The following is a 27,353-nucleotide window of genomic DNA, read 5'->3' as shown; positions in this document are numbered from 1 at the left end:
TCTGCTTTTTCCACTCATGGGAATATTTCTAATTTTTTTCTTCTTTAAAAGACTTTTTTTTTTTTAGATCAGTTTTAGACTTGCAGGAAAATTACTGAGAAAGGACAGAGTTGCCTTATATCCTCCCTCCCTCCAGCAGCTGTTCCTGTTAATATCTTGCATCCATCTGGGTGGCATCTTTGTTACAGTTGCTGAAGCAATATTGATGCAACGTTATTAACTAACGCCTATCCTTTACCTTAGGGTTCATTGTAAGTTGGTGGGTTCAGACGAATGAGTAATGTCATGTATTCACCACTACAGCATCAGAGAGAAGTTTCACTGCCCTAAAAATGCCCTATGCTCAGAATAGAAGTACAGATTTGGGGGTTACTGACCATTGGTGCCATTGGAAAGAAGTAAAGGCTGGGGGTAGACACCTCATTCTGATATGAAAATACCTCATAAACATGTCAGTGCTGCTTAAATAGTCTATAAATTAACCACAATTAAGATTACAAGAGGGGACTGGGGTTGTGGCTCAGTGGTAGAGCACTTGTCTCACATGTGTGAGGCACTGGATTCGATTCTCAGCACCCCATATAAATAAGTGAATAAAATAAAGGTCCATCAACAACTAAAAAAAAAAATTTAAAGGCAGGGGCAGCTGGGTGTGTTGCTACACATCTGTAATCTCAGCAACTCGGGAGGCTGAGGCAGGAGGATCCCAAGTTCAAGGCCAGTCTCAGCAACTTGGTGAAATCCTATCTCAAAATAAAAGAATAAAAAAGGACAGAGGACAGTGGCTAAGCACCCCTGGGTTCAATCATTGGTATCAGGAAAAAAAAAAAAAAGTGGGGATGGGACAATCTAGGGGAAAAAATAAAGTTGGATTCATAATTTGCATCTTAGAAGAAGTTCCAAATGAACTCAAGATACAAATGTAAAGCAGGAAAACAAAAATCTAGGGCTGGGGATGTGGCTCAAACAGTAGCACGCTCGCCTGGCATGCGTGCGGCCCGGGTTTGATCCTCCGCACCACATACAAACAAAAATGTTGTGTCTGCTGAAAACTAAAAAAATAAATATTAAAAATTCTCTCTCTCTCTCTCTCTCTCTTTAAAAAAAAAATCTATAACTGGGAGCTAAAGGAGAAGTCTTTGTAAACATCTCAGTGTGGAAAAAGGTCTTTTAAACTATGACACACTCAGAACATAAACATAACACTCAGAAGCCATAAAGCTTGCTTGCTTTATTTATTTATTTTATTTCTTTTTTGCATTGTTGGGCATTTAACCCAGGGCTTCACTGAGGTACATCCCCAGGCCAAATTTTATTTTTTGCTTTTAAAAATCAATACAAGGCTGGGGGTGTAGGCAGTTGAAGAATGCTTGCCTAGCATGTGTGAGGCCCTACATACCGTCCCCAGTACTGTACCACAAAACAAAAACCATGCAGGGGATGAGGATGCAGTTCAGTGGTAGAGTATGTGCTTAGCATGTTCAAGGGCCTGAGTTCAATCCATAGCAACACACAAACCATCTATACTGTGCTGTAGTTTGGGATCTGAAATGTTCCCCAAAAGCTCATGTGTAAAGGTTTTTGGTCCCAGACACAGCAATGTTCAGAGTGGTGATCTGGGGAAGTGGTTGGATCAGGAAGATGCTGACCTCATCAATGGGTTAATCCATTAAGGGATTCAGAGCTGAATGGACTGCTGGGAGGCGGCAGGACTGTAGGAATTGGGACCTAGTTGAAGGGTGTGGGTCCTGGTGTGGCTTGTCCTTGTGGACTATATCTTGTCCCTGGCCACTTTGTTTCTCTTTGCTTCCCATCTGCTATGAGGAGAGCAGCCTCCTCTGCCACACGCTTCTGCTGCCATGATGCTCTGCCTCGCCTTGGGCCCCCAAAATGGAGCTAGCCAAGCATGGATTGAAACCTGGAAAACTTTCCTCCTTCATGTTGTTTTTCTCAAGTATTTTGCCACAGTAACAGAAATCTGACTAACACAGCAATGTCAAAGAATGAACTGAAGAAAATAGGATAATTAGTATTTTAAAGGGCTATTTTTCTCCATTTGTAGAAAAAGAATTCTTATCTGTCAATCAGAAGCCAGAATCATTAAACATAAGAAAAGACACTTGAACTCACTGAAAAAAAAATAAGTATGAACTAACACTTCACCAAGAAATCATTTTCCACTTAATTTTTCAACAACAACAAAAAAATCTGAGCAGGGTGGGGCACGCCTGTAATTCCAGTGGCTTGGGAGGCTGAGGCAGGAGGGTCCCAAGTTCAAAGCCAGCCTCAGCAAAAGTGAGGCGCTAAGCAACTCAGTGAGACCCTGTCTCTAAATAAAATACAAAACAGGGCTGGGGATGTGGCTCAGTGGTCGAGTGCCCACGAGTTCAATCCCTGGTACAAAAAAAAAGAAAAAAATCTGGTACTTCATGGGTTGGTGAGAATTCTGGAAAAATCAAGCCTTTCTTATGTGCTACTGGAGGGGTGGTGAATAGCCAGAGGGACATTTGGCAAAAAAAAAAAAAAAAGACAATTTGGGCTTATTCATTGGCAGAGCAATTTTTAAAATTTACCCTACAGATAATTTTTTTTTTACATGTTCATGACATCCTTACAAAGTCACTCACAGAAGCTCAGCTTGCAGTAGCAGAAGCCTGCTATTAAGTGAAGAAACAAGTATGGGTCAGTAAGGGACTAGTTACTTTATAACTACTTGTATCTAAAAATGGGAATATAAAAAGGGACATATGGATAAAAAAAATTAAAAAATATGTTGCTAGGTCAGCAGCAGGATGCATGGAATTCTACCAGAGTTTAATAAAAAGCGGTGAGAAACAGATGCATATTTGGTTCAGTGATTTTTCTGATACTTCTGACACAAAATATCAACTTTCCAGCATGGACCATGTTCACAATTCCATTCCTTCTGTCACCATCCTGGAACCTGTAACAGACCCAACAGGTTAAGAGTTCCATCTCACTGGCCACCCCCACTTCTGCCCAGCTAACTAAATTTGAAGGTTCCTAAATCATTCCTTGGGCTTGGCAATGTGGTGGAAGGCTCGCAGCACTCAGGAGAGTGTTTGACTCACTGTTACTGGTTTATGATAAAGGAAGCAGGTCAGGAACACCTAGATGGAAGCTGGCACCAGGTGAGGTATGGGGTTAGGGTGCAGAGTTGCCCTCTCCTGCTCCCAGCACACCTGTGTTCAAAGTGTTTGTCTCTTCAGTATCCCCCACTCAGAGTTGCCACCCTTGAGTGGGTCTTGGCGCAGTCTCCTTATGAATAATTCAGGGACTTTTATGAACAGCAAAAGATTCTTCTATTGCCCTGAAATTCCATAGGTCTTAGGAGCTCTGTGCCATTTAGATGTGTGTGCATGATTATAATGCCACATTTGATGATGTATGTTTGGATTCCTTCCTGAAAGGATGTAAGAAACTCACTTTCATTGCCTCTAGGGCAGGGACCAGGAGGCGGGGAGTTGAGGGAATAAGGGGACTCTTGATTCACAATGTACATGTGAAATATTGCCTATTTGAAATTCAGTACTGTTTTGAGGGGCTACTGAGGAGTGGACCCAGGGCACCCCGCATGCTAGGCGTGCACTTCCATGCAGCTGCATTCCCATCTCCCTCCCAATACTTTTTAGTCCTTAGCTTCGTTTCTAACGTCCTCAATCTCTAGGCTTTTAAAATTCTCCCCAGTTCTGAGGATTGAGCCCAGGGATGCTCAGGAACCCAGGAGTTCCCCACCCCATTTTTAAGTTTTATTTTGAGACAGGATCTCAATAAGTTGCTGAGGCTTGCCTTGAACTTGCCATGCTCCTGCCTCAGAGCTCAAGTAGCTGGGATTCCAGGCGTGCACCTGGCTGGCATCTCCAGGCTTTCTTACTCTGCCCCTTGAGATCCACTCTAGAGCGGGCAAGTAACTCCATCAGACTTGTAGACTTCTCCCCACTCCCCACTTGTTCCATCCCCTCTGTGAACAGCCACCCCTGCTGGGCTCACTACTTCCACACCTTCCCTCCCCTCTCCTCAGACAGCATCAGAACCCTCCTGGGATTAACCCATTCAAATCTCAACACTCATTGCAAAACAATACCCATGTGACAGGCCAGGCAACAGAGGCACAAGACTTGAAATAACAAGCAGGGACCTGGAATTTGAAATTAAACTGTTTGGCTCCAAAGGGCAAGTGGTAACCACTGCCCTAGACTACCCTCCCATGAACATCCAGGCCCAGTTAAATGTGCCTCCTCTGGGAAGCCTTCCTTCTCCTTCAGTAGCAAGAAATTTACTGAGTGCTCAGTATGCCTTTCCTTTGGGGGAGGGGGAGGGAACTATATGATAATAATCACTACATTATATTATTATTTAAACATTATTATTCCTAAATATCCTCAAGTTTGACCCTGAAGACATTTCTGACCTGGCCACAGAGCCATTTTCCATTTAAACTTTACCCAGTAGGTTTGGGGGCCCCTTCTTAGGGCTGCGAGTATCCCAGCTCATTGAATCCCAGCTACGCTGTGTAGAGCGCCTTGTTCATAGATGGTGTATGTTACAGAAGGGAAACTGAGGCTCAGGACGACAGAGACCGGCCGCCACGGGAAGAGGAAGAGCTGGTTCAAAGCCTGTGCTCACAGGTCCTAACACTTTGACCCTCTTACCGTCACACTGGGTCAAGGAACCAGGCCAGACCTAAGCATTTGGTGTCCTGTAGACACACGTTAGTTAGAGGATCAGGACCAGAGTGGGTACACATTGTTAGGAGGAAAGGGTAGGGGCAGGGGCAGTGCTGCCACCTAAGGCCCACCAGACAGGAGGCTGGGGGTGGGGGTGGACACGTGTTACATAGGGGAGTAGACAGGCAGGCAGCTCTTCAGCTGCAGAACTCAGTCCCCAGGTGTGGTGGAGGCTTGGGGAAGACTGGGAGGGGCCACAGAGTGAGCCTGGAGGGGAAACTGCCCCCCTCCCACATCCTGTTGGTCCCACTCCCACCTCCCAGGTCCCCAAGCCGACCCTCCTCAGCTCCTGTCTCCAGCTCATTGTGGAAGGTGTAGGTGCCCAGCTCTAGCTGCATCTGGGGGGCAAGACAACAAGGAAGTCCTCACCCCAGAGGTTTTTGGCCACTGAGAAGCAATTTTGGCAGCACGGTGGATGGCACTCAGAGATCAGGGAAGGGCAGCTGGATGAGGTGTGGGAGGTCACACCTGAGATGCTGGGGCAAACCACACAGGCCACAGTGTGGGGGTAAATGGCCAGGGTCCCGGGGTGTAATGGTTAATGTGAATCATCAACTTGATTAGATTAATATATTCCAAGGATTAGGAGGGTTATGGGTTTGTCAATGAGACTCTGTCTAGGAATGATTGGCATGTGGAATAGCCAACTGAAATGGAGACCCTCCCTAAGCGTGGGCAGCACCAACCGATAGGATGATGGCTTGGATGGAATAAAAGTTGGAAGAACCAGGCAGCAGCAGATGCAAGCTCAATTCTTCTTGAACAGGTTCTTGATTACTGGTGTGATCGTCTGAGGATATTAGACTCTCGCTTCTTCACTTTTCAAAGTGGATTCTCAAGAAGCCTTTGGTCTCAGACTAGGGTAGAACTGATCCCTCTTGTTCTGGGGCTTCAGCGTCTTAAACTGCCCAGCTACTGGTTCCCCCAGCTCTCCAGCCTGCAGATGGCCATTTTTGTGGACTATCACTTCCGGTCACATATGAGAACCTAATAAGTCCCCCTTTTATAATTATACTTCTTGTTGATTCTGTTCCTCTAGAGAAGCCTAATACATGGGGTAAGGGGCCCCGGGCCTGACAGCAATCCCTCTGAACTTCACCATGGTGGGGACACCACTTCTGAGTCCAGGCCCGGTGGGTTGGCTTGTTGGCCATGACCTGGGAGGAGTAGAGTGGAGAGTGAGTTGGGATGGCAGCCCAGCCTCACCCGCTCACAGCGCTGGCTTAGAAGCCCATTCGTGCCCACAGTATGTCCCTTGAGTCCTAGAACTTCCCCACCCGGGAATGCCAATCTTCCCCCAGGGCCCGTGGGAAAAAATCTCACATTTAGGTTTCTCCAAGTCCTCCTCCATCTCATTTGCTAGGAACACAAGGGCATGAGGTCAAGGGTCAAGTCTATGGCCTCCGCCCTGTCCCATCCTACCATACCCTCACCCTCAGGAGTGTCCCGCTGCCCACTCCTACCACTCATAGTGCCAAGAACTGCTGTGGTTGTGCTCACAGAGTGTCAAGTTAGCACACCGGAAGGAGACCAGCCCCACAGCCAGGAGGAACTGCAGACAGGCTGGGGCAGCCAGAGGCCCTGGGGATGAGGCCAGCAGCCAGGTTCCTTCATACCCCAGAGGTTTTGGACAGGGAAGAAAAGACAGTAAAATGAGGGGCCCAGCAAAGATAAGGGGAAGGGTTCCCCCAACAGTCCAGGGGACCCAGCAGCACTGAATCCCATTAAGTCAACCTTCTACTCAAGTGACCCCAGCCTCTACACCCCACTTTGCTTCCTTACCGTATCTGAAATCTGGAAGCAGGTGTCTTTGGAGAGGAACTCCTGGAAAAAGCTGTCCTCTGGAGGTAGAGAAGAAAAACAGGGGACACAGGTCATGCCCCATAGATAAAATGGTCAAAGCCCAAACCACCATTGAACCCATGTTCTGACAAGATTCCCCTCCCACCTGCCACACCTGACCAGAGAGGCTTGGGAGGCCGGCTTGAGCAGAGCAGGACCCTGCCTTCCACGGCTCTTTGTATTCTTGACCCCATCACCCCTCCCATGCCAGCCTCCCGGAAACTCACCCAGAATGTTGAGGAAGGCCTGGACTCCTGGCCCTGGTGGGGATGAAGAAACCCATTACCACCCCCCCCCCTTGTTGGCTGCAGTCCCCCAACTTCTCTGGGTGATAACCACGGGAACAATGGCAGGGTCTCCGGTATCACTTATCTCATAGGGAGTAGGAGTAGGGTAGGGCAGGGCGGAGCAAGGGGACCTGCAGATACAGCAGCCTCAGGACTTGGTACCTATACAATGACCTCCCACAAGTCAAAGAGGAAGGTGAGGCTGGCCAGAAAGAGGACCAGGGAGGTGGAGGGCAGGGTGCAGAGACTCAAGGATTCAGAACAGAGGGCACCTGGGAGGCCTGACAGATGGGGAGGCCAGGAAAGAAGCAAAGATCTGCTGAGGACTGCAGCACCCCCACCCTCCTCCTGGTGCACGGACCAGAGAGTAACAGCAGCAGCAAGCACCTCCTAGGTGCTTGGGACTGTGCTAAAAGCTCTAAGGGCTCCATCTTACTGCCCCCTGGGAGGCGGGTGTAACAGGGACCTATTTTGCAAAGGAAGCAACCAGGCTTCAGTTAGGTGAAGGTGGAACCCACATATTCAAAAAGCCTGAGAACTTTCCCCTTGCTGCCCAGATCTCAACCACCTCCTACACCAAAGAGTTGGAAGGGCACATGCCCCCTATATCAAGGGGGAACTGAGGACCAAAGAGAATGACATCAAATAGCTGGATTTAGAAAAAGTTGAGATTGGGGCCTCCTCAAACTATGGTTTGTTTTTTTGTCGTGATGGGGATTGAATCTAAGGGCACTCTGTCTCTGAGCCGCAGCCCCAGCCCTTCCCCCAACCCACCTTGTGGTGCTTGGGATTCAACCCAGGGCCTTCTGCATGCGAGGCAAGCACTCTACCAACTGAGCCACATCCCCAGCCCTTCCCAGCCCTATTTTGTATTTCACTTAGAGACAGGGTCTCACTGAGTTGCTTAGCGCTTCGCTTTTGCAGAGGCTGGCTTTGAACTCGCAATCCTCCTGCCTCAGCCTCCCAAGCCGCTAGGATTACAGATGCACGCCACAGCGCCTGGCTCAGTTCTTAATATTTTTTTAAAATTTAAGACAGGGTATTTTTAAATTACTGAGGCTGCCCTCCACCTTTCGAGATCCACCTCAGCCTCCTGAGTCGCTGGGATTACAGGTGCGCGCCACCAAGCCCAGTTCCTCATTTTCAAGCTGCTTCCCTAACCTTCCCTTAACCTTTCACAGAGATGCCAACCAAGGGGCTCTGGAGAAGGTGCCAACCACCCCTCTTCTCCCCCCACACCCCAAGGTCAACCTGGGAGTCTTCAGCCGGCCTCCCACAAAGCAGGCTCCTCCCTCAAGAAGCCTCACCGGCCAGCAGGAGTTAACCACAGCATAACTCAGGACCCAGGGCACCTACGCATTTATATATCCCAAGGGTGGACCCCGCCCCGCCCCTCCACCAATCAGAACCCTCCTGGAGAGGGGGGCGTGGCTTGCCCCTCTCCCACCACTTCTACCTGTGAAGCCAGTCACCACCTGCCTTGCAGCTGCGAGGTAAAAGTTTTCCCAAAGCTTCCTCACCCATAAGAGGGGCAGGACCACTGGACCCCGGGGCCTGAAACCCCTACAGGACAAGAAGCTAAAACATCCTCCTTTCTCCCACCACGCTGTACTTGGGAATAAACCCAAGGGCTCTCTATCACTGAGCTATACCCCCAGCCCTTTATTTTTTGAGACAGGGTCTCTCTAAATTGTTGAGGCTAGTCTCGAACTTGAGATTCTCCTACCTCAGCCTCCTAAATTGCAGAGATTACATATGTAGGTGTTGTTAGTAGCTTTACTTCACAAAGGAAGAGGCAACCACTAAAATGCAGTGTTGTCTCCAGAGAGGTTAAGTAATTTACTTCCAGTCACACAGCCAGTAAACAGAAAGTCAAGTTTCCACCTAGCTGTCTGGCCCGGTCTTCACAAAGGGATCTGAGGGTCCTTCTGTCTGTTTCAAGACTGATTCTGAACAAAACCTGACCTAGAGAAGGTTTTGAGTAAAACCCAGTAGTGAACCCCAGACCGGCTGTGTTCACCCCATCTCCTGTCTACTGATAATGCTAGAGATCAGAAGAGAATGCAGAAAAGAAGCCCTAGGTTTGTAGGGTATGCAGCTTGGTGGTAGAGCATTAGCCTGACATGTGTGGGGGGTGGCGGGGAGAAGAGGAGGGAGGAGAAAGAAAAGAAAAAAGTCTGTTGATTAAGTGCAGACTCCTCAGCAGTAGTGTGTTCCAGTCTGCAACCTTCTTCCCCCTTCCCCGGCTTCTCGTGTGATTTTTCCCACTAGGAAGTCAGGCTTGTCATGTAAGAATAAAAGAAATTGAAGTTAAAGTGTAAAAGACTGGGCATTGTAAAGTTTCTAAGCTGCAAGGCCTGAGTTAAAAAGTAAAGGACCAGGTATTGTTAAGTTCCTATGCTACACCCAAAACCTGAAATTCCTGTAGCTGTTAGGACAATACCCGGAACTGCCCAGTAAATATTCCCCCTGACCATCTGGTTGTTTAATAACCTAGGACCCTGTGCGGCTTGGCACGTAGGCATCGCAGGGCCTAAACCAATCAGTTTGAATGTGTACCCCGATTTAGAACTGACCTATCACCCCCACCCGACCTGTTCCCGCCAATGAATGTACTAATCATGTCTAAGAATTGTTGTTTGATTTTCCCGCGCCTCATGATGATTTGCTCTGATGTATGCAAGGCCCCCCGCCCTCCCCAAAAAGTGTACTTAAGCACTGCTCAACCCCTGCTCAGGGCTCTGAGCCGCTCTCCCTTGTTGAGTGAGCACGGAGCCCCAGCGTGCCGGATTGGATCCTCAATAAACCGCTTTTGCTGTTGCATGAGCCGGTCTCTTGGTGGTCTCTTCCTCTGACGTTCGCTGGACCCTTACAGTCATCCCCAGCCCCCAGACCTGACTTGATCCAATACCTAAGCGTGTTGCTCCTACTTTCTGAATGAATAAATGGCTTACAAGGCCGTGCTGTCCCTGCTGCCCTTGCTCATCTCTCCACCCACAGCCCGGCCCTGGCCCTCTGTCACAACCCACCCTCCAACCAGGACAGTGTACATCTGGAACCTGAGCAGACATGGCGCATGCCCCATCTGAGCAGGAGCTTAAAAGCCCAGTGTGGCTCTGCCATTACTCTCATCCATCTGCCAGGAGCCTGGTGTCCCCCTGGAAGGGCAGCCTCTCCATCCAGGTTCTGGAATAAAGAGGACATGGAACTGAGTCAGAGCCACACACTATAAGGGGTGTGGAAAATGAGCAAGAAATCGAGTCTTGTTCTTGAGAGCCACAGAGATGTTGGGGTTGTCTATGATTCTGTAGCTCTACTACAGGCAAGACAGCCTGCAAGACTAGATCCCCGCGGCTCATGTCAGGAAAAGCAAACCAAGAAGACCAGAGGCCAGCCTGGCCATGGAGCTCGGTGGCAGAGCACCGCCTAGCACTGATGAAGCCCTGGTTCCATCCCCAGCACTGTCAAGAAAAAAAAAAAAAAAATTCAGACCAGAGGCTCCTATCCCAGCCCGCCCCACCAGCTTGTAGAGAGGCGGTATCTTTATAGTAAGGCTTGGCTTCCGCCATCCTCCCAGTTCCTACAGAGCAGCAAAGGTGCTCTCCCAGCGGGAGAGGCAGCCTTAGAGACAGAGCTCCGCCGTGTTGCCCTTGGGAACCGGTTTTTCTGGAACAATGCCCGTGAGCACTGTCCAACAAGACGGAGATCTTGACTGACAGCCGTTGAGAGAGCACTCAACATCTCCATACTAGTACTACAAGGAAAGTGGCAGAGCAACCAGAAGAGTGAGAGAAACCAGGGAAGGAGATGGCCACCAAGGGCCCTAGGGGGTCACAGTCCACCCTGGAGCTGGGAGAGCTGTGGCCACGCACTAGGCTGCACCCACTCAGGAACAGTCAGAGCTGCAACCAGACCCTCCACAAGAGGCAGCAGCCAGGCTGGTACAGGGGCTGAAGCATGACCTTGGTTACTCTGCCCTGGTCACCACTCCTAGGAAAGCCAGCTTAAAAATAAAACTGCTCCCTGGCAGCCTGGAAGCCCATACACACACAGCAAGGCTGCACTGTCGCACAAGTAGGCAGGGAGGGAAATTGCAAACTACCAGTCCCTGTCCGAACGTGGGCAAAAACACAAACACTCAGCCACAGGAGCAGCCTGCAAGCCACACACTCAACCCCACAGGAGGGAGGGGCTCTGACTCAGGCAGGAAGCCCAAACTCGGACCGATGACTGAGATATGCCGCTCCAGGGCAACCCTGAGGAAGACAAGGTCACCATAAAAATAGGAAAAAACCCTCCGAGCCTAACCATCCTAGGCTACATGCTGCAAGGAAATAGACGTCATGGGGTTAACTCAGGCAGGGCACAAACAAGTGACCAAGCACGCAGGACAGCTGCCCTGAGTCCTGAGATCCGTATCTGGAGTTGCTACAGTGTTATCAGAAATATGCAGTTTTCCACCAAGAAGTCAGAAGACAGGCAAAGGAACTGCCGAGCGCGATTCCTACACAGAAGAAAGGCAGCCACAGACACTGTTTCTGAAGGACGTTGGACTTAGCAGAGGTGGCTTCAGAGCAGCTGTTATGAAAAGTTCAAAGAACCAGAGGAGACCCCACATGAAGAACTGTAGGCAAATGTGATGACGGTGGCTCATGAAACAGACTCCACTGAAGAGACAACCAAATGGACATGCAGGACCGGAGAGTGCAGCAGCTAAATTAAAAACTCACTGGAGGGCTGGGGCTGGGGCTCAGGGGTAAAACGCTTGCCTAGCACGCATGAGGCACTGGGTTCGATTCCTAGCACCACATACAAATACATAAAATAAAGGTCCATTAACAACTAAAAATATTTAAAATAATAATAATAATAAAAACTCACTAGAAGAGCTTCACAGAGACTCGGATCAGCAGAAGAATTGGTGAATTCGAAGACAGGCCAATAGAGATTATGGAGTCTGAACAACAGAGAGGGGACAAGAAGGGAGAAAATGAACAGAGATTTAGGGAAATGTTAATACTATGTTAATAGATTTTAGAGAAAATATATATGATTATCTTCATAGACACTGAAAAAAACCTATAAAATTCAACATCTCACTTTATTAAAATACTTAATCAAATAGGAATTGAGTGACACTTTTTTTGGGGGGAGGGATACCAGGGATTGAACTCAGGGGCACTCATCCACTGAGCCACATCCCCAGCCTTATTTTGTATTTTATTTAGAGATAGAGTCTCACTGAGTTGCTTAGTGCCTCACTTTTGCTGAGGCTGGTTTTGAACTTGGGATCCTCCTGCCTCAGCCTCCCAAGGCGCAGGCATGTGCCACTATGCTTGTGAGCGATACTTTCTTAATATGAATAGATATAAATATTATGTGCTAGATATGGAATAATGCTAATGAAAGTGGTAATTAGCTAGATAGATGAGACATATTCTAATGCCAGTGTCTGTTTCTTTTTTTTTTATTATTTGTTCTTTTTAGTTATATATGACAGTAGAATGCATTTTGACATATCATAAACACTTGGAGTATAACTTCCCATTCTTGTGGTTGGACATGATGTGGAGTTACACTGGCTGTGGGTTCATACATGAACATCGGAAAGTCATGTCCAATTCATTCTACTTCTTTCCCATTTCTATCCCCCACCCCTTCTGCTCATTCCCCTGCCCAATCCCTTGAGCCTCCACTCCACACACACACACACACACACACACACACACACACGTACTGCCTATTGTGAGTCAGCATCCCCATATCAGAGAGAACATTGGCCTTTGGTTTTTTGGGATTGCTAATGCCAGTATCTTACTAAAAGCAGAAATGCTGGAAACATATCACTAAGTTCAGGAACAAGGCAAGGATACCCACTATTTCTGCTACTATTTAAAATTTTACTACAGGTATTAGCCAATGCAATTAGACAAGAGAAATAATGTACAAGCACCAGAACTGGTAAAGAAACTGTAAATCTATATAAGCATATAATAAGAAAGCTGACTTGTAAAACCCAAGGGAATCAGTGATAGAACTAATTCAAATAATATTTCAATTATGTTGACAGGATATCAACTTGGTACTCAGAAACCAATAGTCTTGCCGGGTGGGGTGGTGCATGTCTATTATCCCAGCAGCTCAGAAGGCGGAGGCAGGAGGATCTCAAGTTTGAGTCCAGCCTCAGCAACTTAGTGAGACCCTGTCTGAAAATTAAAAAAATATATATTTTTAAAAAAGGGCTGGGGATATGGTTCAGTGGTTAAGCACCCCTGGGTTCAATCCCTGGTACCAAAACAAACAAACAAAAAATAAAGAAACAAAAAAGGGGCTGGGGATGTAGCTCAAGCGGTAGCGCGCTCGCCTGGCATGTGTGCAGCCTGGGTTCGATCCTCAGCACCACATACAAACAAAGATGTTGTGTCCACTGAAAAACTAAAAAAAAAATATATATATATATATATATATATACATATATATATATATATACATATATATATTAAAAATTCTCTCTCTTAAAAAAAAGAAACAAAAAAGTCTTTATAAACATAAACAATAACCAATTAGAAGATACAACGACAGCTGGTTGTGGTGGACCTCTCCTATAATCCCAGTGACTCAGGAGGCTCAGGCAGGAGGATTGCAAGTCCAAAACTAGCCTCAGTAACTTAGCAAGAACCTAAGCTGCATTGCAAGACACTGTCTCAAAATAAAAAACAAAAAGGGCAAAAGGGGCTGGGGATGTGGCTCTGTGGATAATCAACCCTGGGTTGTTTAATCCCTGGTGCCAAAAAAAAAAAGAAAGAAAAGAAACATGTAGCCTCTTAAACAGATGCAGAAATTCTAAATAAATGATCAGCAAGCTGAGTCTGGTGATGTATAGAAAAGAAAACACATGGTGCCCAAGTTGAATTTATTCTAAAAATGCAAGGTTAGAGATAAGAACATTAATTAATGTAATTTACCTCTTTAACAGAGAAGCAGGACCATCTCAATGAATGCAGAGCACATCCTGCTACCCCAGGGAAATAGACCCCACGATGCGTATCACACTAGTGGGAACATGGGGCTAGGAACTGTCAGGGAGAGTGCGGGGAGTGGCTGGCCAGTCGTTGAGAGAGGATCTAGACACTGGGGACTTCGCTACGGTCAGTTTTACACTGAAAAAGCAAATCCTTCCCATCCTCAATTGAAACATCTTTGTTCATGCACTTAGAATAAAGTAACCACTTGAATTTGAGAAAAATAAAAGCAAGGTGATGAGTTTCCAAATAGTAATAAAATGTGGGGCTGTAGAATTTTGGGCTGGGAGAGAGGTGAGGTGACAGGGAGAAGAAAATAGGAGAACCTGATGTTGCTAATGTTTCTCAAGTTGGGTGTTTCTTTTAGTAGTCCACTCTGTTGCTTACGTACACTTGGTATAAATCATTTCATACATAGCAAATATTTCATATTGTATCTGTATATATTTTTATTCATTTATTTTAAACTGACAAGATTTTATGCATTTATCCTGAACAATATAAGGATGTGTAGTATACATGCATTGAATATTTCATAGTTCTATTTTTTTAAGAACAAATAAAATTACATTTATTTGGGGCTAATTAGGGTTGCAATCCAGGTGCCAGGCAAGGTGGTGCACACCTGTGATCCCAGCGGGCTGGGAGGCTGAGGCAGGAGAATCACAAGTTCAAAGCCAGCCTCAGCAATTTAGGTGAGACCCTAAGCAACTTAGCAGAGACCCTGTCTCAAAATAGAAAATAAAAAGGGCTGGAGATGAGGCTCAGAGGTTAAGCGCTTCTGGTTTCAATCCCGGGTACCAAATAAATAAATAAAGTTCAGACAGGGTCTCACTAATTTTTAGCTGAGGCACTCACTAAATTGCTGAGGCTGGCCTCGAACTGGCGATCCTCCTGCCTCAGCCTCACGAGTTGCTGGGATGACAAGCACACACCACTGTGCCCAGATCCAAGCTTGTTTGTTGTTTTTTAATATCTCATAATTTTAAAAAGTGATCTCACGGTGCTGCCCCTAAACCTGCTGGATCCCCCAGCCTGGAGAATCACTGTCCCTTTTGTATCTAAGGTGTGTGTGGGGGTGTCCTCCCTCTCCCTGCCCTCATCCAGTCAGGAGTGCGTCTGGCTCTCTGCGCCTTTGGCATCTCCATCCACCCAGCCCAGCCCTGCACTGCCCAGGCGGCTGTCATCTCTCCTAGTTGGCTGCATCTGCTTCCTGACCACTCTTCCGGCTCCGACTGGTGCTGCCCTCCCTCTTCCTCCCCCTCTCTGTTGCAGGATGTCTCCCGTGCGGTCCAGCTAAAACCCGTCAGTGCCTTACCTGCCTGGTGCAAGTCCCCAAGTCACGAGACTGTTCATGGCCCTGCGTGATCGGCCTCTGTCTCCCTCTGAAGACTCATTTTCTGTCATTCTGAGCTCCACTCTCCAGGCCAGTCCTCCTGGGATTTCTTCTCCTTCTTCTGCTGTGGAGTTCATTGGTTTGTTTGTGGTGCTGTGCATGGAACCCAGGTCCCTGTGATTGCTACAGAGGCCTCTACCACTGCATACACCCCCAGGCCCCACTCTGAGACCCTCTGTTTTCTTTAACAGGCCCGCGTCTTCAGCCCAGAGGACCTTCCTGTTCCCTCTCCCTTCCACCTGCCTCTAGCCATTTTAATTTCATTTTTAAAAAATCAATTAATTAGGGCTGAAAAGAAATTCATGTCTGAGTATACTAGACACCACTGAGTTGACCGGCAGGGTGGCACACGCCTATAATCCCAACTAGTTCAAGAGGCTGAGGTAGAAGGATCCCAAGACAAGGCCAGCCTGGGGCAACTTAATGAGACCACATCTCAAAAAAAAAAAAAAAAAAGTTCTGGGGATGTCCCCAGGATGGTGGGGTGCCCTGGGTTCAACCCCCAGTACTGAACAAAACAAAACGGGAATCATTGAATCTTACAGCTAAAATGGATGGATTTTTTTCATGTTTTGTTTTGTTTTGAATATATTTCCATCACTGCATGTATCACGATGTAATACATTGTGTCTGAATTGTAGTAAAACACACGACACAAACTTCACCATCTTACCAGGGACAGTAGCATGTGCCTGTAACCTCAGTTGCTGGGGAGGCTGGGGTAGAAGCATCATAAGTTTGAGGCCAGCCTAGGCTACTTAGGGAGACCCTGTCTCAAAATAAAGAGTTTAAAAAGGGCCTGGGGATGTGGCTCATTGGTAGAGCACTTGCCTGGCACGTGTGAGGCCTGGGTCTGATCCTCAGAACCACATAAAAATAAATAAATAAATAAAAGATATTGTGTCCATCTACAACTAAAAAATGTTTATAATTAATTAATTAATTTTTGTTTTGGTACCAGGAATTGAATCCAGGGGTACTTCACCACTGAGCCACATCCCTAGCCCTTTTTTAGGACAGGGCCTTGCTAAATGGCTGAGGCTGGCCTTGAATTTACGATCCTCCTGCCTCAGCCTCCCAGAGTCCTGGGATTACAGGTGTGGGACCCCATGCCTGGCTCTGATTTCATTTTAAAGGTCACTTCCTGCTGTAGTTTGGGTCTTAAGTGTTCCCAGAGGCTGAGTGTTGAAGGCTTGTGCTGGCCTGCGGTGCTCTGGGGAGCTGGTGGCATCTTTAAGAGGTGGAGCCTAGGGGAAGGAATTAGGTCAGTCTCTTTTTCTGCCTTGTGGTAGCCCTGAGGTGAGCAGCTTTGCTTTCCCATGGTACTCCCCACCATGATGTTCGGCCTTCCCAGGCCCTCAAACAATGGAGGCAACCAACTAAAACCTTTGACATGGCAGGGCAGGGGCTGGGGTTGTGGCTCAGAGGTAGAGCGCTTGCCTACCATGCATGAGGCACTGGGTTCCATCCTCAGCACCACATAAAGTAAAATAAAGACAATGTGTCCACCTATAAGTAAAAAATGAATATTAAAAAAAAAAAAACCTTTGACATCAAGGGTCAAAATAAAATCTTCCTCCTTATAAGTTGATTTTCTCAGGTATTTTGTTACAGTAACAGAAAATCAACTAACATACTTCCTTGCCTAGTTTTTTTGTTATTAGCCCTTGAAAACCTCCCTCTCTTATGTTTAATCATAATGTGCCAATAAAAATATGGAGAAAAACCAAAACAAAACAAAACAAAAACCCCTCCCTCTCTTATGATCTCACTCTCTGTTTTCCTAACTTCTGACCAAAAGTAGATTTCCAGGAAACCCAAAGCCCACAGGGGATGACAGGACACTGAGACAGGAGAAGCCTGGATCGCTGCCCTCTGGTGGTGACCTTCTGAAAGACATTTGAAATATTAATTCAAATGTTGTATAAAGGTTAGCCCCAGAACCTTGTGGTTTAAATCCAAACACAACGTATTATATTCTTACACTCTTTGTGAGTCAGGAGTTATTTATTTATTTATTTTTTGGTGCTGGTGGTTGAACCCAGGGCCTCATGCCTGCTTGGCAGGCACCGTAACCATTGAGCTACACCCCTAGCCCTCAAGTCAGTAGGTTCGGACTCAAGTCTCTCATGAGGTTTGCTGTTGAGATGTTGGTTGCAGCCACGGTCATTTGTGGTGCTGGGGGCTTCCCCTCCCAGGGGGCTCACTGCGTGGCTGCTGGCTGGGAGGCCTCAGTTCCTCACCTCATGGACCTGCCCGTAGGACTGCTTGAGCATCTTCATGACACAGCAGCTGGCTTCCCCTGAAACAAGTGACCCAGGAGGAATGCAAGCAGGGAGCCAAAGGGACTTTGGTGACCAGATCTCTGAAGTCAATTGTGCTCGATTCTATTGATTAGAAGTAAGTCCAACTCATGGCTCCACCTCCTAAAAGATGTATGGAGAATGTGCGAGACTGGGAGACTCCAACATGGAACCCATCCAAAGGCCTCTTGGTATCTGCACTGGAGGGAAAGCAAATCTCAGCCTGAGCACTGCTCTGCTTTGCAGTCAGGGCTATATTCACGCTCCCTGGCAGTCCCACTGTGTGTCCCTCCTAAGTTTCCATTCCATTTCTTCTCGGGTGAATAATCACGATTTCTTCTCCTTCCTCAAACGTGCAACACTCTCCCTTACCTGCTCCTCTGTCCACCTGCATCTGTGCCTCCCCATCTCCTCTCTTCCCGCCTGCAGGGTGGAATCACTCTCTCCTCTCAAAGCTTAGCTCCTCCAGCCTCCTCTCCCTTCTTGATTTCTCAGTCACCGCTTGTCCGTGTTTCCTGTTTTTCATTCTGTCTTTCTCCCCCCCCAACCCCCACCCCCGCCGAGCTGGGGCTCAAACCCAGGGCCTCAAACATGTTAGGCAAACGCTGTCCCCGGAGCCACATCCCAGTCCTCCTGGTTTCTCTTTCTTTTCTTTTTGTCTTTTCACTGGAGGGTCCACGGGGGCAGGGACCTTATTCTCTACGCGCGGAACGGGCCTGGCTTGCCAGGGGCAATCAATAAGTGAGTGAATGAATGAGGGGAGGGAAAGCACCCATTCGTCAGGAAGGAAGAATGAGCAGGCTGAGCAGTGTGAGTTTTGGTCCCAGGGATTGAACTCAGGGCCACTTAACCAATAAGCCACACCCCCAGCCCTTTTTGTGTTTTATTTAGAGACAGAGGCCTCCTTTACTCAGGGCCTCGCCAAGTTGCTGAGGCTGGCTTTCAACCGCTGATCCTCCTGCCTCAGCCTCCCACACCGCTGGGATTACAGGCGGGCGGCACCTCCCTAAATATCTTAAACCAGGCAAGAAGACTCCGAAGGGAAGAGGTGACTTTTAACTCATGGCTGTCCCTGGTACTTGTTCCTTTGCTCAACACACGTCCTGTAAATGTGAGCTGATTGGCCTGCTGCCAGCTGATTGCCAAGGCCACACAAGCCCTGGCACCTTTCTTTATGCTGTTGTTGGGTGACCCACCGTGCTTCCCCTGGATCTGTCCTTGGCCTGCCCAGACAGGCCTCCCCAGCTGGCTGCCTGCCCCCTGCAGAGGGGAGATACATCAGCTTCCTGTCCCTGCTCTGCCCTCTGAGGACACCCGGGCTCAACAACTGTCTCAGGTGGCAGCCAGCCAGGGAGCCTGAAGTGGCTGTTCCTTGATTTTTCCCAGAAACTGTTAGGAATGGCTCAGCCTTGGGTTGGGGTTGCTCCCCAGGCCCCCAGTGGAGGTGACAGGCCGGGCTGGGTGAGAGGCAGTAGCATCCTAGCTCGGCCATTCTCCAGCCGGGTGACTTGGGCTAAGTTCTTAGTCTTTTTTCTTTTTTTAAAACTTTTGTGTTTTAGTTGTAGATGGACACAATGCCTTTGTTTAGTTTTATGGGGTGCTGAGGGTGGAACCCAGGGCCTCAGGCTTAGCGCTCCACCACTGAGCCCCAGCCCAGCCCCAGTTCTTCATCTTTTCAAGCATCTGTTTTCTCATCAATAAAATGGCAAGCTGGGGGCTGGGGATATAGCTCAGTTGGTAGAATGCTTGCCTTGCATGCACAAGTCCCTGGGTTCAATCCCCAGCACCAAAAAAATAAAATGGCAAGCTGTCGTGGAGAAAATGAACATGGAGCAAAGTGCAGGGGCTGACAGCAGGGTTGTGGGGCCACCTGGCTTGGGTTTAAATCCCGTTATTCCTTTGTAGCTGTGCAACTCTGGGCAAGTTACTTAACCTCTCTGTGTATAAAATAGGTATGGTAATAGTACCTGGCTCATGGTGTTGTCATGAGGATGAGAACTGCCTGGCATGCAGTCGGAGCTCATCACTTCTGGGCTGGCTGTGCTATTACCCTGATTTCTGTAGTGCTCAGTGGGAGATGTTCTTGTGGTTCTGAGCCCTGCCCTGGTGGCAGTCACACGAGGCTGTGTTTGCATCACGTCAAGTGCCAGGGGCACCGAGAAGACTGAGACTCCCTCAGTTTGTGGCTGCTGCTGGAAATGTCTTTGGGTGTACACTAAGGGTTTTCTGAGCAAACAGGAGAGGGAAAAGCTCGCTGTTAGGTCGGTGGTGGCCACTTGGTGGCGATTTAGAATAGAATAAAGCAGCCGCGGGAAAGGAACATCAATCAGGTGACTTCGGAATGTCAATCAGCAGGACCCCCTGGCCAATCCTGGAGTTCAGCCAGCTCCCCTGACCAACTCCAAAGGCACAAGGGGCCCTAAAAACACCTTTTCCTGTCCCAAGCCCTTCCCTTCCTGCCGTGAGCCCCATAAAAGTCCAGTCCGGTCGAGCTTCCACGGGTTTCTCCTCAGACCTTTCTCCTGTCCACTCTGTGGGCTGATCCTCCCAGGAGTGATATCTCAATAAAGCCTGGTTTGGCGGCCTCTTTAAATCTGCCTACTTTGGTCGCTGCCCGCCTTTGCCTGATCTGACACTCGCTATAGCATGTGGTGACAGGAGGAGCCAAAGTAAAGGGAGCTAGGCTGAAGAGGCCCGTGGGGTTTGGGGAGAAGCAAGCTGAGCTGGACTACAGAGGTGTGGTGGGCGAGGGAGGCAGGCTGGAAGCAGGCCATGCAGAGATCCAGATGCCTAGTTAGGGAGGTCTTTGCTAGAGCCGGGCAGGTGCTGGTGGCTGCACATCTGTCCAGCTCCTCCCAGCTGTCTCCTGGGCCGCAGAAGCTGAAGCAGTAAAAAATGCATGTATTGCAGGTGTTCCTCCACAGTTCTGATCATGTCAAAATTAAAGTTGGACCGAATGTGATGGTAGGAGAAGGGTGTGGCTCCAGGTGGCCCTCCTGCGGCTGTGCTTCCAAGAGGTCTGCTGTGGCTCTGGGACCACTATACTGCGGAGGCTTCTAAACCCTTGGACTGCAGTTTGCCTCCCTTGAACAGCTGAGTATTGCTCTGCCTGTGACATACCACTATAAGTAGATCCCTGCCCAGGAAGCTATTTATAGCAAAGATGTCTCCTCATCTTTCACAAAGCTTTGGGTCCCTAATTCTGCCAGAACTCACCACTCCAGAGCTGTCAGGCCCAACGATTTATTTATCCAACTACCCACCCATCCTCCCACCCCTCCAATCATTTATTTATTCTCTCCTTCATCATTTACCAAGCTCTTATTCTGTAGTAGGCATTGGACTGGTAGTAGGCTGGGAACAGGGAGGCAAATCAGACTATTGCTATGAATTGAGCCGCCCTAAAACAGAGGCTTACAATAACAATCATTTGTTTTCTTACAATTTGGGCAAGACCATGAGGGGATGGCTCTTCCTTCCTTCCTTCACGTGGCACCACTTGGAGCACCTCATTTTGGACAGGAAGATCTGCTTCCAAGATGGGCACACTCCCATGAATGGCAGCTTGGTGATAGCTGTTGCCTAGACCTCTGATTCTCCACACAGGCCTCCCCACAAGACTGCTTGGGCTTCCTCACAGTATGGAGGCTGAATTCCAAGAGAAGGAAATGAAAGCTTGTCGTGAGACGCTCTGGACAGGAGTTATGTACACATGTTTAAGTCTTGAGTAAAGAAGTACTGAACTGGTATTGCCCTCCCCTCAAAGGTACAGCTCCAGGAGTGGGTGTCACCCAATGGGGTTGAATTACACCCACTTGTTTGTTGTAACCCCTTTGCCCTTTTTTGGATAGAATGTTCCATGAATTAGCTCCCAGTATTAATATAATCCAGGTTTGAGGCATACTTCTCCTCTTTCTTGCCTGCCTTGTCCCCCTTGTGGGAGCTGTGGCTGAGGAGTAGTTGCTGAACCCAAAGAAAAAGGTACTTTCTGTGACTGTGTCTTTATTTAGTCATCCCAAATTCATTTGGAGTGACCCTGATTGATTGATTTAATCGTGTGTTCCCACAGAAGCTGCCAGTTCTCTTCAAGGATAAGCCAAGAATTGGCACAGTGTCATTTCTACCATATTCTATTGGATCAAAGCAAGTCAGGGACCAAGCCCAGAGTCAAGGGGGTGGGGAGAAAACCTTACCTCTCTGTGGGGGAAGTGATGAAGAACTTACGGCCGTCTATAATACACAAATTTATCAAGCAGTGCACAGTCTTATGCTGTTTGGATTATATTAAACTCTGAAACTAACCAGTTGACTAGTTGGTTATTATTCTTGGATTGATGGAATCTAAGGATTATTTCCATTCCTCTTGTCTCCAAGAGGTGGGCCTTTTCTGGACTAACTAACACTCCTGGCTTTGACCCACTTGCTCTCACACCTCCTAAGGAGAAGAGAGACTTTTCTAGGTGAGTTGATAGCAGAAACTAGATAAGCTCATAAGGGCCCAAAGGAAGTGAGATCCTCAGAAGCAGAGTGAGTAAGTCTGTCCAACTCAGGGAAGGGTGGGCAGATCTAAAGTGTCATTTTCCCAGGGAGTTTATTTGTAAAACAAAAGTAACATTTTGATCTATTTCTCAGTTGGTACTGAACTTGAGCAGGAAGAGACGGAGGGTTATGTTGTGAGTATTCCAAAACCCCAACTCTAAGCTTGTCACATAGTTTGTGCTCAATAAAAACATGTTGATGTATATCAATATTCAATCAACTCTGATAGAACAAAAAAAGTGTACCTCTTGGCATTTTCTCATTTATTCATCCACTTATTCATTCATTCAACAGTCAGCCCAGATGCTCTCCATGGTCAGTGCATCTCTCCAGCATGAGACTGAAAGCTCAACAGGCTGGGGCTGCATGTTTGTGTGTGCGGGGTGGGGGAGGGCAGTAATGGGGATTGAACTCAGGGGCACTCCTAGACCACTGAGCCACATCCCCAGCCCTATTTTGCATTTTTTATTTAGAGACAGGGTCTCACTGAGTTGCTTAGAGCCTTGCTTTTGCTGAGGCTGACTTTGAATTTGCCATCCTCCTGCCTCAGCCTCCCAATCCTCTGGGATTACAGGCGACAACACTGCGCAGGGCTTGGGGCTGCACTGTTTCTCTCTGCAGTGTCCCGAGTGCCTGGCCTACAGCCTGCACCTAGTAGACCCTCAGCAAATATTTGTTTATTAAAGTAAGGAGATCAGAGGACAAGGGAAGTCCAGGGTCATTTAGACAGACTAACAGACAGACAAGCTGGTCTCATGTGGTCAGTCCCACAATTGGTGCGCTGGGGGGACACTAAGAGAAGCTGTCTGGGCTGGTCCTCCTGGCTGGGAGTACTTGCAGTGTTCCATTAGGAAGTGGGAGGGCATTTCCTCTCACTGGAGAGAGACAGAGGATGTGAGAATCTGAAGATGGTGTCTGTGATGCTGAAAGAAAAGTTTTAGACAATTAAACTTAGTAAAGTTTATTGAAGAAAAGAACAATTCATGTGGGGCACACTGGCGCACACTTATAATCCCTGCCACCTAGGAGACCGAGGCAAGAAGATTGCAAGCTCAAGGTCAACCTCAGCAACTTAGTAAAAACCCTGTCTCAAAATAAGGGCTGGGGATATAGCTCAATGGTAAGGTGCCCTGGGTTCAACCTCCAATACCTCAAAACAAATGAATAAACAAACAGGACAGATTCCTGTGGAGGGAAAGTCTAAGTCAAAATGTATATTTATTTATAACAGTTTTGTATTAATTTTATTGAGGTACGATTAACATACAGTAAGATTTGCCACCTTTGCATGTACATATGGTGCTGGGGATTGAACCCAGGACCTTCTGCATGTGAGGCAAGCACTCTACCAACTGAGTTATATCCCCAGCCCCTAGATTTGCCAATTTTAAGTATACAGTTTGGCGTGCTTCAACGAGCATGTGTAAATCATGTAATCACCACCGATACCATGATACAGAATATTGCCATCCAAACAGTTTGTGTGGATCACTGTGCAATTCATCCCCTCCCCCAGCCCCATCCTGGCAATCCTTGGAGTTGCTCTCTATTGCTAGTTGCATGGATACATATTTTCTTTTCTTTTAAATAATTATTCATTTTTATGCAGTGCTAAGGATCAAACTGAGTGTCTCACACATGTTAAACAAGTGCTCTGCCACTAAGCTACAGCTACAGCCCCCGAACACATATTTTCATTTCTCTTGGGTAACTTAAGAATGGAATTGCTGGGACATAATGCAAATGTATGTTTATAAGACTACCCAGCTCACTGCACAGAAGAAGAAATATAATCCATCAACAAACATAAGAAAAAGGTGTTCATCATCTCTAGCGACTAGAGAAATGCAACTCAAAACTACTCTAAGATTTCATCTCACTCCAGTCAGATTGGCAGTTAGGAAGAATATAAGCAACAATAATGTTGTCAAGGATGTGGGGGAAGAGGTACACTCATCCATTGCTGGTGGGACTGCAAATTGGTGCAACTACTATGGAAAGCAGTATGAAGATTCCTCAGAAAACTTGTGATGGAACCACCATTTGACCCAAACTATCCCACTCCTTGGTTTATACCCAATGGACTTAAGATCAGCAAACTACAGTGATGCAGACACATCAATGTTTATAGCAGCTCAATTCACAATAGCTAAACTATGGAACTAACCTAGATGTCCTTCAACAGGTGAATAGATAAAGAAATTGTGGTATATATACACAATGGAATATTACTCAGCCTTAAAGAAGAATGAAATTATGGCATTTGCAGGTAAATGGATGGAGCTGAAGAATATCATGCTAAGCAAAATAAGCCAAACCAAAAAAAAAAAAAAAAAAAACAAAGGCTGAATGTTTTTTTCTGATAAGCAGATGCTAATCCATAATGGGGGAAGAATGAAGGAATTTTGGATTGTGCAGAGGGGAGAGAGGGGAGGGGTAGGGTTGTGGGGATGGGAAGGACGGTAGAATGAGACAAACATTATTACCCTATATACATGTTTGATTATACTACTGGTGTGACTCTGTACCATGTTCAGCCAGAGGAAGAAGTTGTACTCCATTTGTGTTCAATGTGTCAAAATGCATTCTACTGTCATGTATAACTAACCAGAACAAATTAAAAAAAATAATAATAATTTAAAGAAAAGACTACCAAGCTTTCTCCCAGTGTGGGTGTTCCACTTTGTTTTCCCATCAACTATATATGAGAGTTTTAGTCGCTTCACATCATTACCAATTTTTATGACCAGTTTTTTTTTGGTTTTTTTTTTTTTTTTTTGAGGTGCTGGGAATCAAATCCAGGGCCTCCTGCATGGTAGCCAAATACTCCACCTGTATGACCTGTATTCAACCTAGAAAGGTTGAAGTATCTCATTGCTTTCATTTGCATTTATCTATCAGTGCTTTGGGAGGAGGGGTTGTACTGGGGAATAAACCCAGGGGTGCTCTACCACTGAGCTATATCCTCAGCCCTTTTATTTTTATTTTGAGACAGGGTCTTCCTAAATTGCTAAGGCTGGTCTAGAATCTGTGCTCCTCCTGCCTCAGCCTCTGGAATTGCTGGGGTCACAGGTACACACCACTGCAGCCACCAAGCACCTTTTAATCTGATTATTTGTTATCTCAATATCTTTGACAAAATATCTGCTCAAAAATTTGCCCATTTTGTATTAGCTTTTGTATTTTCTAACTGTTGAATTATAAGAATTCTTTGCTGGATGTGAGTCCTTTGTCAGATATATGTTTTGCAAACATTTTCTCCCAAACTGTTTTTGCCTTTAATTTTTAAAAATTTTTTTAGTTGTAGTTGGACATAATACCTTTGTTTTATTTATTTTTATGGGGTGCTGAGGATCAAACCCAGGGCCCTGCACACACTAGGCAAGTGCTCTACCGCTGAGCCACAATCCCAGCCCCTTTTTATTTTCTTAATGGTGTCTTCTGAACAGCAAAAATGTCCAATTTTGATTGTCTAATTTGTCAAATCGTTCTTTGAGAGCTTATGCTATTTGTGTTCTATTTAAGAATTTTTTTCCTAAACTTTTCCACTATGTTTTCTTCTAGAAAGTGTAGGTTTTACTTTGTAGGTTTTACACTTCGGTCTATGATGGCTTTCAAGTTAAATTTTTGTACATGATGCAGGGTAAGGGATGAGGTTTTGTTTTCACATAGATATCCAATCATTCCAGACCTTCTTTTGAAATGATTATCTTTTACTATCAAACTGCCTTGGGGGCTGGGGTGTGGCTCAGTGGCAGAGGCCTTGCTAAGCTTGCCTGAGCTCTTGGGTTCCATCCCCAGCACACACACACACACACACACACACACATACACACACAAACACACACCACAAACAAACAAAACAACAGCTACTAGTACCTCTACTGGAAATCAGGAAATCAACATATGTGTCAACTCATTTCTGAACTGTGTTCTGTCTGGCTGTTCACGTTTCATGTGTCTATCCTTATACCCAATGCCATACTAGCTTGATCACTGTAGCTTTATTATAAGCCTTGAACTCAGGTAATGCAAGTCCTCGAACTTCGTTTGTATTTTTCAGGGTTATTTTATTTTTTTTAGATCTAAACTTCATTTACATTTTAGAATCTGTTAATTTCTTTAAAAAATGCCCCCTGAGGTTTTGGTTGGCATTGCATTGAATCTACAGATCAGTATGGAGAAAACTGACATTGTGGGGCACTGAGTATTGTGATGCGTGCACAGGGCTTAGCTCTTATTTATTTAAATCTTTAATTTCTCTCAGCAGTGTTTTGTACTTTTTGGTGTATAGTTTTTAAATGTCCTTTACTAAAAATTACTAACCTTTGCTATTTTTTTAATTCTTTTTTTTTTTTTAGTTGTTGATGGACCTTTATTTTATTTATTTTTATGTGGTGCTGAGAATCAAACCCAGTGCCTCACACATGCTAAGCAAGTGCTCTGCTGCTAAGCCATAACCCCAGTCCCACCTTTGCTATTTTTGATACTATGTAAGTGGCATTTTAAAATTTTCAATTCCTGGTTGTTTATTATTAGTATTAGAAATATAATTGCTGGGCTGGGGTTGTGGCTCAGCAGTAGAGCACTCGCCTCACACATGCAAGACCCTGGGTTCGATCCTCAGCACCATATAAAAATAAAAAAGTGAAATAAAGGTATTGTGACCAACTACAACTAAAAAAAAAATATTAAAAAAAAGAAATACAATTGCCTTTTGCATATGGACCTTTGTATTCTGCAGCACTGTTAAATTCATTATTTGGTCTCGTAGCTTTTTGTATGTGTGTGGATTCCATAGGATTTTCTACAATCATATTGCTATGAAAGTTTTACAAGAATCAACAAATGGGACTTACTCAAACTAAAAAGTTTTTTTCTCAGCAAGAGAAACAATAAGAGAGGTAAATAGGGAGCCTACATCCTGGGAACAAATCTTTACTCCTCACACTTCAGATAGAGCCCTAATATCCAAAGTATACAAAGAACTCAAAAAATTAAGCAATAAGAAAACAAATAACCCAATCAACAAATGGGCCAAGGACCTGAACAGACACTTCTCAGAGGAGGATATACAATCAATCAACAAGTACATGAAAAAATGCTCACCATCTCTAGCAGTCAGAGAAATGCAAATCAAAACCACCCTAAGATACCATCTCACTCCAGTAAGATTGGCAGCCATTATGAAGTCAAACAACAACAAGTGCTGGCGA

At 46.3% G+C, this 27,353-nt stretch overlaps 1 protein-coding gene across 1 annotated transcript in view; it reads right to left on the bottom strand.

Moving 5' to 3' along the window:
- Nucleotides 1-2,309: 2,309 nt before the first annotated feature.
- The window catches only part of Spdyc (speedy/RINGO cell cycle regulator family member C), a 30,685-nt gene continuing 5,641 nt past the window's right edge, over nt 2,310-27,353 (bottom strand). The window contains 10 exon segments of the mRNA XM_048788249.1: nt 2,310-5,088; nt 5,091-5,221; nt 5,223-5,284; nt 5,654-6,061; nt 6,064-6,149; nt 6,231-6,300; nt 6,531-6,589; nt 6,818-6,841; nt 6,844-6,914; nt 6,916-7,008. Of these exon segments, the coding sequence (XP_048644206.1) occupies nt 4,886-5,088; nt 5,091-5,221; nt 5,223-5,284; nt 5,654-6,061; nt 6,064-6,149; nt 6,231-6,300; nt 6,531-6,589; nt 6,818-6,841; nt 6,844-6,914; nt 6,916-7,008 (1,207 nt within the window). The 3' untranslated portion in view covers nt 2,310-4,885.

This window comes from Marmota marmota, unplaced genomic scaffold (assembly GCF_001458135.2).
Source record: "Marmota marmota marmota unplaced genomic scaffold, marMar, whole genome shotgun sequence".
NCBI classification, from domain to species: Eukaryota; Metazoa; Chordata; class Mammalia; order Rodentia; family Sciuridae; genus Marmota; species Marmota marmota.
This window is presented reverse-complemented; position numbering and strand designations above follow the sequence as displayed.